The sequence below is a fragment of the Mytilus californianus genome, unplaced genomic scaffold (genome assembly GCF_021869535.1).
Source record: "Mytilus californianus isolate M0D057914Y unplaced genomic scaffold, xbMytCali1.0.p SCAF_7, whole genome shotgun sequence".
Classification (NCBI taxonomy): domain Eukaryota; kingdom Metazoa; phylum Mollusca; class Bivalvia; order Mytilida; family Mytilidae; genus Mytilus; species Mytilus californianus.
In genome coordinates, this window is record NW_026262723.1 from 77,885,865 (window position 1) to 77,900,110 (window position 14,246).

At 32.2% G+C, this 14,246-nt stretch overlaps 1 protein-coding gene across 1 annotated transcript in view; it reads right to left on the minus strand.

The window, feature by feature from the left end:
* The window catches only part of LOC127709027 (transcription factor E4F1-like), a 29,398-nt gene extending 15,445 nt beyond the window's left edge, over positions 1-13,953 (minus strand). Inside the window, exons 1-11 of the mRNA XM_052214311.1 lie at positions 13,876-13,953; positions 9,794-10,048; positions 9,105-9,210; positions 8,409-8,628; positions 6,786-6,912; positions 6,102-6,180; positions 5,447-5,528; positions 4,096-4,341; positions 3,650-3,802; positions 1,931-1,968; positions 99-235 (exon numbers count right to left, since the gene is read on the minus strand). Coding sequence (XP_052070271.1) covers positions 99-235; positions 1,931-1,968; positions 3,650-3,802; positions 4,096-4,341; positions 5,447-5,528; positions 6,102-6,180; positions 6,786-6,912; positions 8,409-8,628; positions 9,105-9,210; positions 9,794-10,048; positions 13,876-13,927 — 1,495 coding nt within the window. The 5' untranslated portion in view covers positions 13,928-13,953. The remainder of the gene's footprint in view (positions 1-98; positions 236-1,930; positions 1,969-3,649; positions 3,803-4,095; positions 4,342-5,446; positions 5,529-6,101; positions 6,181-6,785; positions 6,913-8,408; positions 8,629-9,104; positions 9,211-9,793; positions 10,049-13,875) is intronic.
* Between the last annotated feature and the right edge of the window lie 293 nt (positions 13,954-14,246).

Consider the following 14,246-nt stretch of genomic DNA (forward strand, 5'->3'; position numbering starts at 1 on the left):
AAATATAGTTGCTAAATATAAAACTTCTACTTTACTTTTCTATGCCTATAACTAAAGGAATACAATTGATTTCCAATTCAATGAAAACATTATCCTACCTATATGTGATTTCATATGTAGTTTGAGATATGAACTTCCTCTAAATGGTTTCAGACAAACAGGACACTTCTGTGTTAATTTGTCATTTTCTTCATCATCTGGTAGTTCCAGTAACTGCTTTAATGCATCCTTGGCACTGCAAAAAAAATATGATGATTCTCTAATTGTCTATTTAAAAAACTTACCAAAATAATACTGACTTTTGTTTTATTTGCCACTGGTTTATTGGCATCCATCCATTGCTTCGGATGAATCTCTTTCTAATTTTGAAAACATATCTTCATTTCTTGTTAGTACAAAAATTCAGATTAAATAATTTTATTGGCAATACCATACAATCAATTTATATTGACAAACAGCACTTTCAAATTTATCTGAATTAGATTAATAACTACAGGTCACTTACTTTTATATTCACTTCAATACATTTTAACCATGCCACATTCTTTATGTGCCTGTCCCAAGTCAGGAGCCTGTAGTTCAGTGGTTGTTGTTGGTTCATGTCTGTCATATTTGTTTTTCGTTAATTTTTTTATTATAAATTAGGCCGTTAGTTTTCTCAATTGAATTGTTTCATATTTGTCATGTTGGGGCCTTTTATAGTTGACTATACGATATGGGGCTTTCTCATTGTTGAAGGCCGTACGGTTGCCTATTATTGCTTACATGCACTTTATTTGAACTTTGGTGGACAGTTGTCTCATTGGCAATCATACCTCATCTCTTTTTTTATATATATATGTAGGACTCAAATCTATGGTGGGTTCCAAATCTATGGCAGATTCCTAATCTATGGTAAATGTGACGTCATGCCATCCCAAATCTATGGCAAATTGTTTTACAATCCTAATCTATGGCAAGTTTTGTAATTTCCTAATCTATGGCGGGTTTTTTGTTGTTTTCAAATCTATGGCAAATTTTGTGCAAATGGAAAACAATGCAGTACATATACGACCAATGACTTGTCTTAAACAAGTGGACATGTACGACGGGAGCATGTATATAAATATTGGTGAAATAAACATTTCATAATGGTCAACCAAATCGTGTTGGCAACCAATCAAATTCGTAAATGATGAAATCATATACCTTAATACAGACTTCAAGATTGAAATGATGTGCACCGTAAAATAAACATTTTTTAATCTGTGCATGTTACCTATTTAACCCATTCATTAAACCAACTAGTAAGTCCCTTATAAACAAAAATAAGGGGATAGTTTTTTTTATAAAACAAAAATGATAAATAAAAATGAACAGTTTGAATTTTCAAATAATATTTACTTCATCGTTAATATCATTTTTATTTGATGACGATTTAAATCAAATAGGTATCCGGTAATTTTATCTTTCACTTTATAAACTTTGCCAGCTGTAGACAGTAAAATATTTACTATAACTCCTTTTCTAAAATATCCAGTACTGAAAAAAGCGGTGCCCTTGTTCATCGCGGGTTTCGGCCGGTACAGCACATTTTGTCCCTCTTCCGGATAATAGGTCATATCTTCCTTTAAACCATCTGCAAATTGTTGTCGAGGGAAATACCTTCATCTGGAATCGTGTTCAAATCTACGAGTTCCGCCAACGTTTGCGGCGGCGACGATGTAATATTGCGCTATTCTATTGTGACGTAATTTAAAGATCTGCCATAGATTAGGAGAAAACAAAAATCTGCCATAGATTTGATTTGTTTGACGTTTGTTACGTCACATTTGCCATAGATTAGGAATCTGCTATAGATTTGGAACCCGCCATAGATTTGAGTCCTACATATATGCATAGGATGCTACATTATTTTAAACACGGATGATCTAAAGAATTGCAAACTTACCCCTCTTCTTTGAAAGGTACTGTAAGTATATCATCACTCTGGAAATAAAAATGTATAACTACACAATCTGTCATAGACTTAAAGCTTTCATTTTATAATTTTTAGTATAAACATGTATCTCAAGTATTTGTGGAATCCAATGCAAAATGACATTAGATGTTGGCAGTCATATTGACTCACTGATTGGTAACCTTGCTACTATGTTTGGTTTCACCTAGTTAAGCAATTCCAGCTTAAGAGATCTCTGAAGTTTTAGATAATCACTGAAGAAAATAAACTTTGGCCATGTCAGTATTGTTTGTTATATGGATCCTTAGCATGAAAAAATCCCAAGGAACACTTCTACTGAGTGAGGTCTCATTGGCTTCAGTGCTTTTGAAGAAGTTACAATCATTCACTTTGTAGTATCCAAAGAGATGGCAAAAGATCATGAAAGATGAATGTGAAGCTATGGCAAAAGATCATACACCTTTAACCAAATCAATTAAAATGAGGCTTTTAAGATTATCTCTCTCCAATTCAACATTTTGCAGATAAAGACACCCTTACTCTTGAGTAGGTATATCAACTTAAATCAATTACTGAGGAGGTACTCTTCTTCCTACTCAGGAAATTATACTAAAGATGTTGAAAATGGTCTGTATGCACATATACATGTATATGCATATAAGATAAGCTCAAAATCAAATAAGTCTTGTGATGTATAAAATGAAACCAAAATTAATATTACCTATGATCACTTCAGATCTTTTTCAAAGAATACTAGTATTATTAAATTGTTTAAGAAACATATCTATAGGGTAAAAACAATATGTTAAGTGGAAAACATATTCAAGATGAAATATGTGATGTACATAAAATGTTAATGAAATTTTATAAAAAGAAATCCTTCTAAATTTAGGGTTTTCAATAAGTGAACAGGCTGTTTACTAATTTGAAGAGGCTGATAGATTGGGGGAGTGGGGCTTGCCCCCCTCTCCCCCTGAATTTTTTATTGACTTACAATGAAAATGGTGCACTCTGAGGCATTTTCAGACTGTTTACAAGTGCATACTTGACAACCATATCAGCGTTGAATGGATCCGAAAATTATTATGATCATTTTTTTAGAAACTATCCATATCCGTGCATAAATTGCATAATATGTGATTCTGTTTTCACCTGCTTCTTTTTTCTTTTTGGGGGCTGTAAAGAAAACAAGCAACGTCGATTTTCTTTTTGCTTGTTTACTTGTCATCTTGGATCAACATGTGTATTCTTTCTGTGACAAAAGGGCGCTTTACTAATATCCTTTTTCAAAGTGCACAAATTATCACATTTTAAATCATTTCGGATGTCTCGTTCCTTATCCATCTTCGTAATGTTGTCAAGAATCTATAGGTATATTATAATGCGGGCCTCAAAGAGACCACCTAAACAAAGTGCAAGCGAAGACAAAAGACAATTCAATCGAAAACAACTTGTTTTACGCAACGATAGCACAGTTTTATTTATTTTATTTGTATTTAGAAACACTATTTGAACCGGTGATTTCCTTAATTTGAGACGGGGAATTTTCGCTCAGTGCTGGTGCTTATTGAAAACCCTGGATCATCCTTTTCCAATGTTCTTACTTAATATTAACCTTTTTCACTTTATTGGATGTATTTGTCAAGTTTATTATGAACAGTATCAATGCTGGAACTATGTAAGTGATAAATGGAGATAGAAACTACCTACCTCTTCTGGGTGATGTGCCGTGTAATGTTTAACCAGCTGTTCTTGATCCTCTGATATAAAATGACAGATTTTACATCTATTAGCATTGTCTGTTATATGCTTTCTCAGATGTTCCTTAAGCTGGTACATTGTTGGTAACTGCTCTTCACAGACCTGTCAGAAAATTAATATCATCTAAATATTATAAACCTTGAAAGACTGAATAATACATTCATTAACATGTTTAGTTAATGTCCATGTCCAGCAGATACAATTGCCTAGAGCTGTTATAAAATCTACTTATTTTGTTTTAAATTTCATATGTACTTGCTAATGTATAGTAAAATATAAATACCTGTTATTGCCTTCTTAAATCTTTGCCACATAGTTCAAAGTTTTATGTTTTGAAAGGAAAAAAATGCTTTACCTATTTTATTTCCCTCTTATAAATTTTAATAAGCACATACCTTACAGTGTGTTTGTGAAACTGTCTCTTCTTGTTCGGTATTTCCCAGGTTTATCACTACAACTTCGTCAGAACTGCCATCCAGCCCAGACAGTCTAACATCACCCTGATCTGATGAAATGACTACCTGTATACTACCATCAGCATTAGTATGTAGGGTATCAGAGTTCAATGCTGCAGCCACTAGGTCAGATATTTGTACAACAGATGATTCTTCATCAACTTCCTGTATGTCTGATTCACCAATCTACAAGTCAAGTCAACAATATAAAATATAAAACTCATGACAGAACTGTACTTTAGTATGCTCAAGATCAAAAGTTTCTAATTCCAAAACCGTCAAAACAGAACAGCCAAAACTCTCAATAGGTATGAATGACCCAAACCTACATGTAACAACAAACATTGACAAACACAAAAATACATCCAGAGAGCTGCATAGATAATATCTCAGATTAATCAAATCAAGCAGCTTAAATTGCCTTGTCCAGAAATTTTTTTCAAATTTAAACAGAGACTACAGCAAATAATTTCATAGATAACCAAAAGCATTGAAATGAAACGATATGAAAACCAAGTCTATGGTAAGCATTGCCTGAATAAAATTGCAACCTTAATTTAAGTGTAAATAACCAGTGCTGGTACATAATCTTAATAAGTCTCACATTAAGTCACAAAATCAAACAATAATTTATCCTTTGAATTACCGGTATTGTCCTTTTGGAAATGCATCGTTTTTTTCTGTTTAATACTCCTAAATAAACAGACCAAAAAGCAACTGCATATATCTATTTCGACAACCTGTACCTTAGAACTGTTGAAACACAAATTTCTAATAATTTCGAAACTAATATTTACCGACAAGCTCAGAGACATTGCTTTTACTTGAGTGTAAAAGTCAGATGTTTGGTTAACCAACCAAGCTCACATACTTTGTTCCACCTGTTTTATCTCAAAGTGTATGAACTGAAAGTTCGCTCAAGCAATCCCATTGACCCAATTTTTTACAGTTGTGTCTCCTCTAAGTTTATTGATAATCAAAGGAAATAAGTATTTCCCCTTTTGTTTACATTTTGACCCATTTTGCAAACGTGTGAGTTAACCGGAAGTCTACAATCAAAGGTAAAAAAGTTTTCCAAATGCATTAGAGTTAAGTCTTGTTGACTAAATTGAAAGCGGTAAAATTTGAACAACATAGATTTTTAAACATTCTATCTATTTTGGTTTTACCTTAAATGCAAACCAGCAGAATGTTTTTGGCTGACATGGCGGTGTCTGAGAACCAGAAAGTTAATTTTACATGGCCTAAGATGGATAATATTTCATATCTAATATTAACTATTACAATATACCTGATGAATGGTTTGATTTGGTAGATTCCATTTCATTTTATACCTTGGTAAATCACTATCTGATTTATTGGTACAAGGCATTCTAGAAATAGACAAATAAAAACTATTTTCAACGTACAAATGACTTTTACCTTCTACTTAAAAACATGGCATGTCAGTTTTTCATTGAATGTATCAAAGTTTTTGTGTATGTACAGTTATAAATTATATATCACATTTTACAAATGACTACTGAAGTTTTGAACAGGTGGAAGTATTCAGATTGGCACTATAAAATGGAAATACTGAATAACATATTATGTAAATGTGTACTTTTATTTAGTAAGTGTAGTGTCTTTAAAAATGAATCCTACAAAGTATTTATTTCAACTTATACAAATCCCTAAAAAAATTATTTCTATTAAGTATTTATTTGTGTGCAAATTCAATAAACTGTATTTCTACAAGTACACAAATTTTGTCTACAGTATTTTAAAAGTATTTGTAGAAATGCAACTTTTATGAACAGTTCAACATTATTTCTGTGACGAATTCATTGTAAATAATGTACTTCTGTCAAAACATATATAGCAACCAGTGAAAATAATGTATTTAGTTAAAAAGAAGTTGTTTCAGCATATTTAGAAAAGCATTCATCTAGATTATCAAAACATACCTTGATCTCATGTGCCTAGTCAGAGCACCAGATTCTGTAAAACTACGACCACAAGCCTCACAAGAATAAGGTCTTTCACCTATAAATAACAAATATATTAGATATTTCATCTTTAAATAACAAATGAAAAATATATTAGGTCTTTCATCTTTTAATACATGTACCATTATCTAAAAAATATGGTTTTCACATTAACTCCACTCCCTGAGAAATCTTTTATTCCAGCTATTTTAATAAGGATTGGGATCAACCTTTGTATTGTACTAATCATCTTTTCACTTTACTTATATAATGATATATCAACATGCTAGGTGAATTTTTAATGGGCTAGCTCACAACATAACAGTCTGTAGGAAGACATGTCATCTAACAAGAAACATCATTCTGTCTCAGAGCCAACAATTTTCTTTGATCATATTCCTTAATGCTGTATTTAACGTATAGAAGCAGCGATTATCAAATTAGAAAGTCTGTGGTGTGACCTGGCATGAAATTTGCCCCAAGACTTCAAATATTTAATGCAACCACATTCAAAGTAGAAATAAAAATAAATCTCTGGTGGCAAAGTTGTTAAGCCAAAACAATATTCCTGTCATTTTTGGCTGATATTTTTATTCATCTGGAATAATAAAATATTACAAAAAGGTTTTTAGCAATCTAAATATGAATTTTATTTAACCATACCTGTATGTCTTCTGAGATGACGCTTTAAAGCACCTTTTGTTTTAAAGGCATAGGTACAACCTTGTATTGTGCACGGAAAGTCTCTGGTATCACTGTGGGTCAGCATGTGTGTTTTTAGAATACTGACCTGAAAAAAAATCAAAGAACAAATCATCAAAATAGTTAAGAAATATTATTTCAAAATAAAAAACATAAAATGTCTGTGCAATGTTTTTACTGGTTATAATTATTAGAAACCATAAAGTTATGTGTCATTCATTAAAACTTCAAATTGATAAGTTTAATTTTATTTTGAAACTTCTTATCACCTTGAGAAGAAATTGCATGTTTTTGCCAATGCTTTATTACATTAAATTAAGAAGATTGAAGTATGGACTAATGAACTACATGCAGGGCTCACGCTAGCAGGCGACTGGGGCGACAAAGTTGCTTTCCCGTCTTTCACTTCGCTTTGCCCGACCGTCAAAAGCGAAATCTAGTCGCTCTGTTGTTCATGATACTCGCTTTCAGTCGCTTTCGTCATCGGCAATATTCAACATTTACCAAGTCGATGAAACAGCAATTTTTCATTTAAAAGTAAAGAAATTCAAAGACATAAACGATCTATTTTCTTTAGAAAAGAGGTTAAAGCATTGATTTTAAAGTTGGTTGCATGTTATTTTCATAAAGACAAATTTTTTATCACTTCCGGTACTTGTTACTCGAGAGCGTTCATCATATCATTTCTAACTTTCAGCAAAATAAGTTTGTTACTTCATTAGAACGTGATGAAATTTGCCTGAAGTAAATTTGTTATCCTTATATTGCATTAAAAACGTCATATTCCTTTCCAAATAGCGTGTCAAACATCGTTTATTTTTGTAAATTTTCTTCCTCCGCCATTGAAATTATTGGGCAAATTATCGTACAACTATGGATCGGAGTCTGGTTTTTATCGGAAACGGACCAGCTTTGACCGAAATCCGGATTCATACTTTTGGTTAGATCTACTTGATTAATGTATATATTTCCATGTATATGCATTGTTTCAATTTATAAATTAAAGTTGCTCAACTCTGGGACTATTACACTAATATAATTATATTATGTCCAAGCTTAACTGTGTTTAATAAAACTGTTAAATTTATATATCTTTTTAATGAGAAATACTTAATTTCATAAACATGATAACAGAGTAGTTTTTAATTGAATTTTAATTGATAAAACAACTTTCTTCTCCTTTTTGATATAAAAAAAAAAATCTTTTTTATTTATTTAATTGTTTTTTTCTGACAAGAGGACTAATATGATTGTGCAACTAGATATGATAAAATTAAACAACTTTGAATTTGAACTGTTACCATGGTTACTTTAATTGAATACCCAGGTACAAATTGAACAATATAAAAAAAAATATAAGATACATATGGCCCTTTGTACTATTTTAAAGTAAAAACCAAACATTGTAGCACCTCGAGTGAACGAGCACTTCTCTTTCAAATCTCACCACTTCTCCCTCTCAGGTTCAAACAGAGAAGTCACTTCTCCCTATGATTCTGAAGTAGTGTGAGCCCCGTACATGTAATTAAATACATCCCTAATCTTTAAAATAAACCTGTGTTAAAAGTTAAGATTCTTAAATACCTCTTTAAACCTATTATGACAAATGTGACATTCATAAGGTCTATCTCCCCCATCTGAATTCTTTATGATATTATACTGTTTAGGACTTCTTGGTGGTCTCCTATCATCCTCTTCATCAGATTCTGGTTCTAGGTAATCCTCATCTACCTTGTCTTCATCTGAATCCTCTGCTGTTTCCTCTTCATGAACAAAAGCTATGTGTCTCTTCAATGCTGCCTCTCTAGTTATACAAAATATTTTTTTACTGAAGATAACTGTACATTTTTTCAGGAAATTGTAACATTTATTGATATGTAGAACAGTATTTTGGATGCACCAAATTTATAAAGTGTTATTTTCATTAATTTGAAGAACTTCCAACTGACATAATTCAAAGTTATTAAAAAAAGTCTGACAAATTTCAATATTGCACCGAGTAATGTCATGAATGTTAAAAGATAAAAAATTTACCAGATGTTTTTGGAATTTTTTTTTTATCACCATTCCATACGGTACACATGTAGATTTCAATTCATTTTGGGCTTTATTTATAAATATCCTAGAAGAGATGTCCAAATTACACTTAATGTATGTGTTTTGTTTGTGTTCAATATGCAGACATTTAGGCAATGTCACTTTCAAGATGAACTTTAACCATTTGTCTCCATCTTCCCTAGTCTGATGTGCCCAGGTCATCTACAGAACACTGTTGCTTACCTATTAAATTTCAAATCACACTTCATGCAGGTATATGATGTGGTATAGATGTTATTCTCTTCTGGTACTTGTTCCTTTAACACCTCCTCACTTTTTCTTTTTCTACCTGTAATCATACCAAATTCCTGTACTCTAAAAGACTGCATCACTTATCATGTAGCTAACACTAAACAAAATAAAATCTTTTAGCAGCAAAAAATAACAAACTTCAGAAAAAGGCTCATTTCTTTTATGAATATAAATGTACAAAAGCAGCTCAATGAATATGTTACATGTAATTACCACGGTAAAGAAGGGATATGCCATTATGGTACATTAAATCGTGACACAAAATCCATACACCTCTATTCAGTTGACAGAGCCCAAGGCAATTACTGTTCTTCATCTCATTATAACATAAAAGTTAGGAGATAGTTATCGCCGATGTTCATTCACTGTTCAGAGAGATTAAAATTTTTATTGCAGTTTTTTGGTTTTAGTAGAAACTGCTACGCAAATCTATTCATCTAAAAAATATTTAGGGTGATCTTAAAATATCTATTTGTGTATTCAAGTTTTTAGGTGGCTGTCTCACTGATGTTTGCTCCACATCTTCCTTCACTAAGATTTTTCATTGAAGTTAAAAATGTTTCATTATGTAGATACATTGTACCATAAAAATGAAAAAAATTGTATTTTGTTTATAATACCTCTTTTCTTCTTGTGAATTTCTTGTTCTGTGTTATCAGTGATTTCGCTGGCATTTCCTGGTTCATGTTTAATATCCTCTGGTTGTATTAGCTTAGGAATAATCAGCTTCCTGTTTTTGCCGTTCCTTGAGAAACTAACTTTGTATTTGTCATGTTGTACTTTATGATCAAGGTAATCTTGAAGACTTGTGAACATAAGACGACATCTTTTACAGAAATGTATGTCATCATCACCTTCTCCATCTGTGTCAATTTCTGTGCAAAATAAACAGTTTATTCATTTGGACAATTTTATCTCATACCATGTAAATCGCTGTGAAATCTAAATCTGATACTGTCTAAATTTATTCATGAATTAGTGAATATATTCATACTGGTTTTTTTTTTATTGGGCTGACTTTGGTCCCTGGTACATGGAATTACTAGGTTCATGTTCTAGTCTAACAAAGTCGGTGGGAACCAGTGGGTATATTTAATTTATCTCGAAAGGTTGGATGTCACAAACTTGATTTGATTGAAAACTAGAGGCTCTAAAGAGCCTGTGTCACTCACCTTGGTCTATGTGCATATTAAACAATGGACACAGATGGATTCATGACAAAATTGTGTTTTGGTGATGGTGATGTGTTTGTAGATCTTACTTTACTGAACATTCTTGCTCCTTACTATTATCTCTATCTATAATGAACTTGGCCCAGTAGTTACAGTGGAAAATATTTTGTAAAAATTTACAAAAATTTACAAAATTTATGAAAATTGTAAAAAATTGACTATAAAGGGCAATAACTCCTTAAGGGGTCAATTGACAATTTTGGTCATGTTGACTTATTTGTAGATCTAACTTTGCTGTACATTATTGCTGTTTACAGTTTATCTCTATCTATAATAATATTCAAGATAATAACCAAAAGCTGCAAAATTTTCTTAAAATTACCAATTCAGGGGCAGCAACCCAACAACATGTTGCCTGATTGGTCTGAAAATTTCAGGGCAGATAGATCTTGACCTAATGAACAATTTTATACCATCAGATTTGCTCTAAATGCTTTGGTTTCAGAGATATGAGCCAAAAACTGCATTTTACCCTATGTATTATTTTTTTGCCATGTCGGCCATCTTGGTTTGCGGGCAGGGTCATCGGACACATTTTTTAAACTAGATACCCTAATGATGATTGTGGACAATTTTGGTTAAATTTGTCTTAGTAGTTTCAGAGGAGAAGATTCTTGTAAAAGATTACAAAAATTTACGAAAAATGGTTAAAAATTGACTATAAAGGGCAATAACTCCTTAAGGGGTCAACTGACCATTTTGGTCAAGTTGACTTATTTGTAGATCATACTTTGCTGAACATTATTGCTGTTTACAGTTTATCTCTATCTATAATAATATTCAAGATAATAACCAAAAACGGCAAAATTTCCTTAAAATTACCAATTCAGGGGCAGCAACCCAACAACGGGTTGTCCGATTCATCTGAAAATTTCAGGGCAGATAGATCTTGACCTGATAAACAATTTTATACCATCAGATTTGCTCTAAATGCTTTGGTTTCAGAGATATGAGCCAAAAACTGCATTTTACCCTATGTATTATTTTTTTGCCATGTCGGCCATCTTGGTTTGCGGGCAGGGTCATCGGACACATTTTTTAAACTAGATACCCTAATGATGATTGTGGACAATTTTGGTTAAATTTGTCTTAGTAGTTTCAGAGGAGAAGATTCTTGTAAAAGATTACAAAAATTTACGAAAAATGGTTAAAAATTGACTATAAAGGGCAATAACTCCTTAAGGGGTCAACTGACCATTTTGGTCAAGTTGACTTATTTGTAGATCATACTTTGCTGAACATTATTGCTGTTTACAGTTTATCTCTATCTATAATAATATTCAAGATAATAACCAAAAACGGCAAAATTTCCTTAAAATTACCAATTCAGGGGCAGCAACCCAACAACGGGTTGTCCGATTCATCTGAAAATTTCAGGGCAGATAGATCTTGACCAATTAAACAATTTGACCCCATGTCAGATTTGCTCTAAATGCTTTGGTTTCAGAGATATAAGCCAAAATCTACATTTTACCCCTATGTTCTATTTTTAGCCATGGCGGCCATCTTGGTTGGTTGGCGGGGTCATCGGACACATTTTTTAAACTAGATACCCCAATGATGATTGTGGCCAAGTTTGGTAAAATTTGGCCCAGTAGTTTCAGAGGAGAAGATTTTTGTAAAAGTTTACGGACGACGGACGACGGACGCAGGACGACGGACGCAAAGTGATGAGAAAAGCTCACTTGACCTTTCAGGTCAGGTGAGCTAAAAAGACGACTAGTGTACAGCTCTTGATATTTTAAGTAATCGATCACGTCTAAATTTCTAGTGTGAATATATTTATTTTAATCATTTATTTTTGCACTGAGACCAAACACTTTCATTTTACTAGGTTAATTTATTATGAATATTTTTACACAGCAAATGCATCGCCCTGTTTTATCCGTTAAGGTGAGGTTCGAAAATGTTTTGAAATTTTAGGATTAAAATTTCATATGGTGATACAGCAATATTGTGTATTATTGTCTTTGTCTATTAAATATGAAACTGTTTTATGAATCTTGGTTATTTGTTATATGAGCGAAAACATTGTTTGACACAATCGTCACCTCTAGTCTTTTCTAGGTTTCAGACACCTGTCATTAGTTGAATTGATTGGTTCTTAGTATTGTCAGTATGAGGTCCAAAGACCTGGAGCAAAAGCACAGGCCAAAACCTCTCTACCACTAACGTAAACGGTTGAGCTACATGTAGCGATGTATATTTTCATGAGACAAAATATGAACGGAATATCCGTTTACACAGAAAAACCCAGTTAAGTTGCACATGTTATATATTGTTTATTATATTAGTTTCATCAATTACACCAAGTACTCTTTAAACTTTAAATACATTGTGAACCAATGGTCCAAAGATTATTTCTAGCTATTTTGGTCATTTTTTTATTTAATCTGGGTAATTTTTCCAGACTGTCAATTTCAATTCAGAATTTACATCATATTAAAACAATGAAACACAAATCAACTTTATTGCAGAACAAGTGGAATTTTGTATTCAACTTTGTAAAATGTTTATTGAAGATTTGTTGAGGGCAATGGTTTAAAATTGAAATGAAATAGAAATAGACCATGCATCTTTTGAAAAAAAATTTAAGGGATATGTATTACAGTGATAATAAATTATGAATTAATTTACAATACATGTACAATATTTCTTCAGATTATTAGGGGGCAATAAATATAGTGTCTCAATCTTACACCTGTATTGTAAAAGTAACCGAACATCACATTTTTTTGTGGTTTACTATTTTAGTGACTAATCTTGTACAATGTACTTGTTTTAAAAAGGGGGATCTGGAATACATATTAAAAAAAAAGCATATGTTCAATCTTTTTCTTCCAAATTGAATTTAAAAGTTTAATTTTTTTAATCTTAATGTCAAAAGCCTTTGCTGCAATTTGTACATACATTTCCTTTATCACCAGCTTAAGTTATTACTTCACAATGGGAAGCCATTGACCGGGCATTGTTCAATAACTTGTGCAGAGATGCTTGTTTAGTGGGTCAGATGAGGTTTTACAGTCAATGACAGTCACTATGTTTAGTGGGTCAGACGAAGTTTTACAGTCTATGGTGATCGCTATCCTATAATTTATAGTGACCCACAAAACAAGCCCCTGTGACTGGGGTAACGTCATTCATATGGCGGGAGTCGAAGTAAACCATGGAAGGAATTATATTAAATGATGGTGAAAGATAAGTTAAAAAATGGTGGTGCTTCATCATGAAGATCACTGAAATAGTTCTATATACTCATGACTATATAGATGTCAAAACTTCATGGCCAAACAGAACTTCAGAAGGAGTATTTGTTTTTCGGTCTTTGAAGTGAATAAACAATGATGCCACAGTTGTCAACGAAGCTACAAGTACAAATTACGTGACAGCATTGAGTTATAAATTTTCTTTTTGGAGTATTTCAATAATAATTATATCACATTTTGTACTTTTTATCGTCTGCTTCTTACCAAAAAGTAAACGTGTCGTAGACTCGTCTGATGGCTTGTCGTTCTCGTTCATGGCGGTTTGCGACTATCGAAAAATGGATATTGTTAATCTACTTCCGGCAAGGGGTGCGTTTCAAAATACCTTTGAGTAAGGTCGGACTATAACAAACTCGGCCTACCATTATTTATATGAAGAAATAAAGTGAACAAACTCGGCCTATGATTTGTAGATTGTGTTATTAACTGTTTTTTTTCCACTTTTTTTATTTTACATAATTTATATACCAATTTATGAGATAATGATAAATATTTAAAAGAAAAAATAATGTAAGAAATGTTCTCACTTGGGTGATTAGAAAGTTGTCAACAGTACACGTGCCAGTTATTTGTTT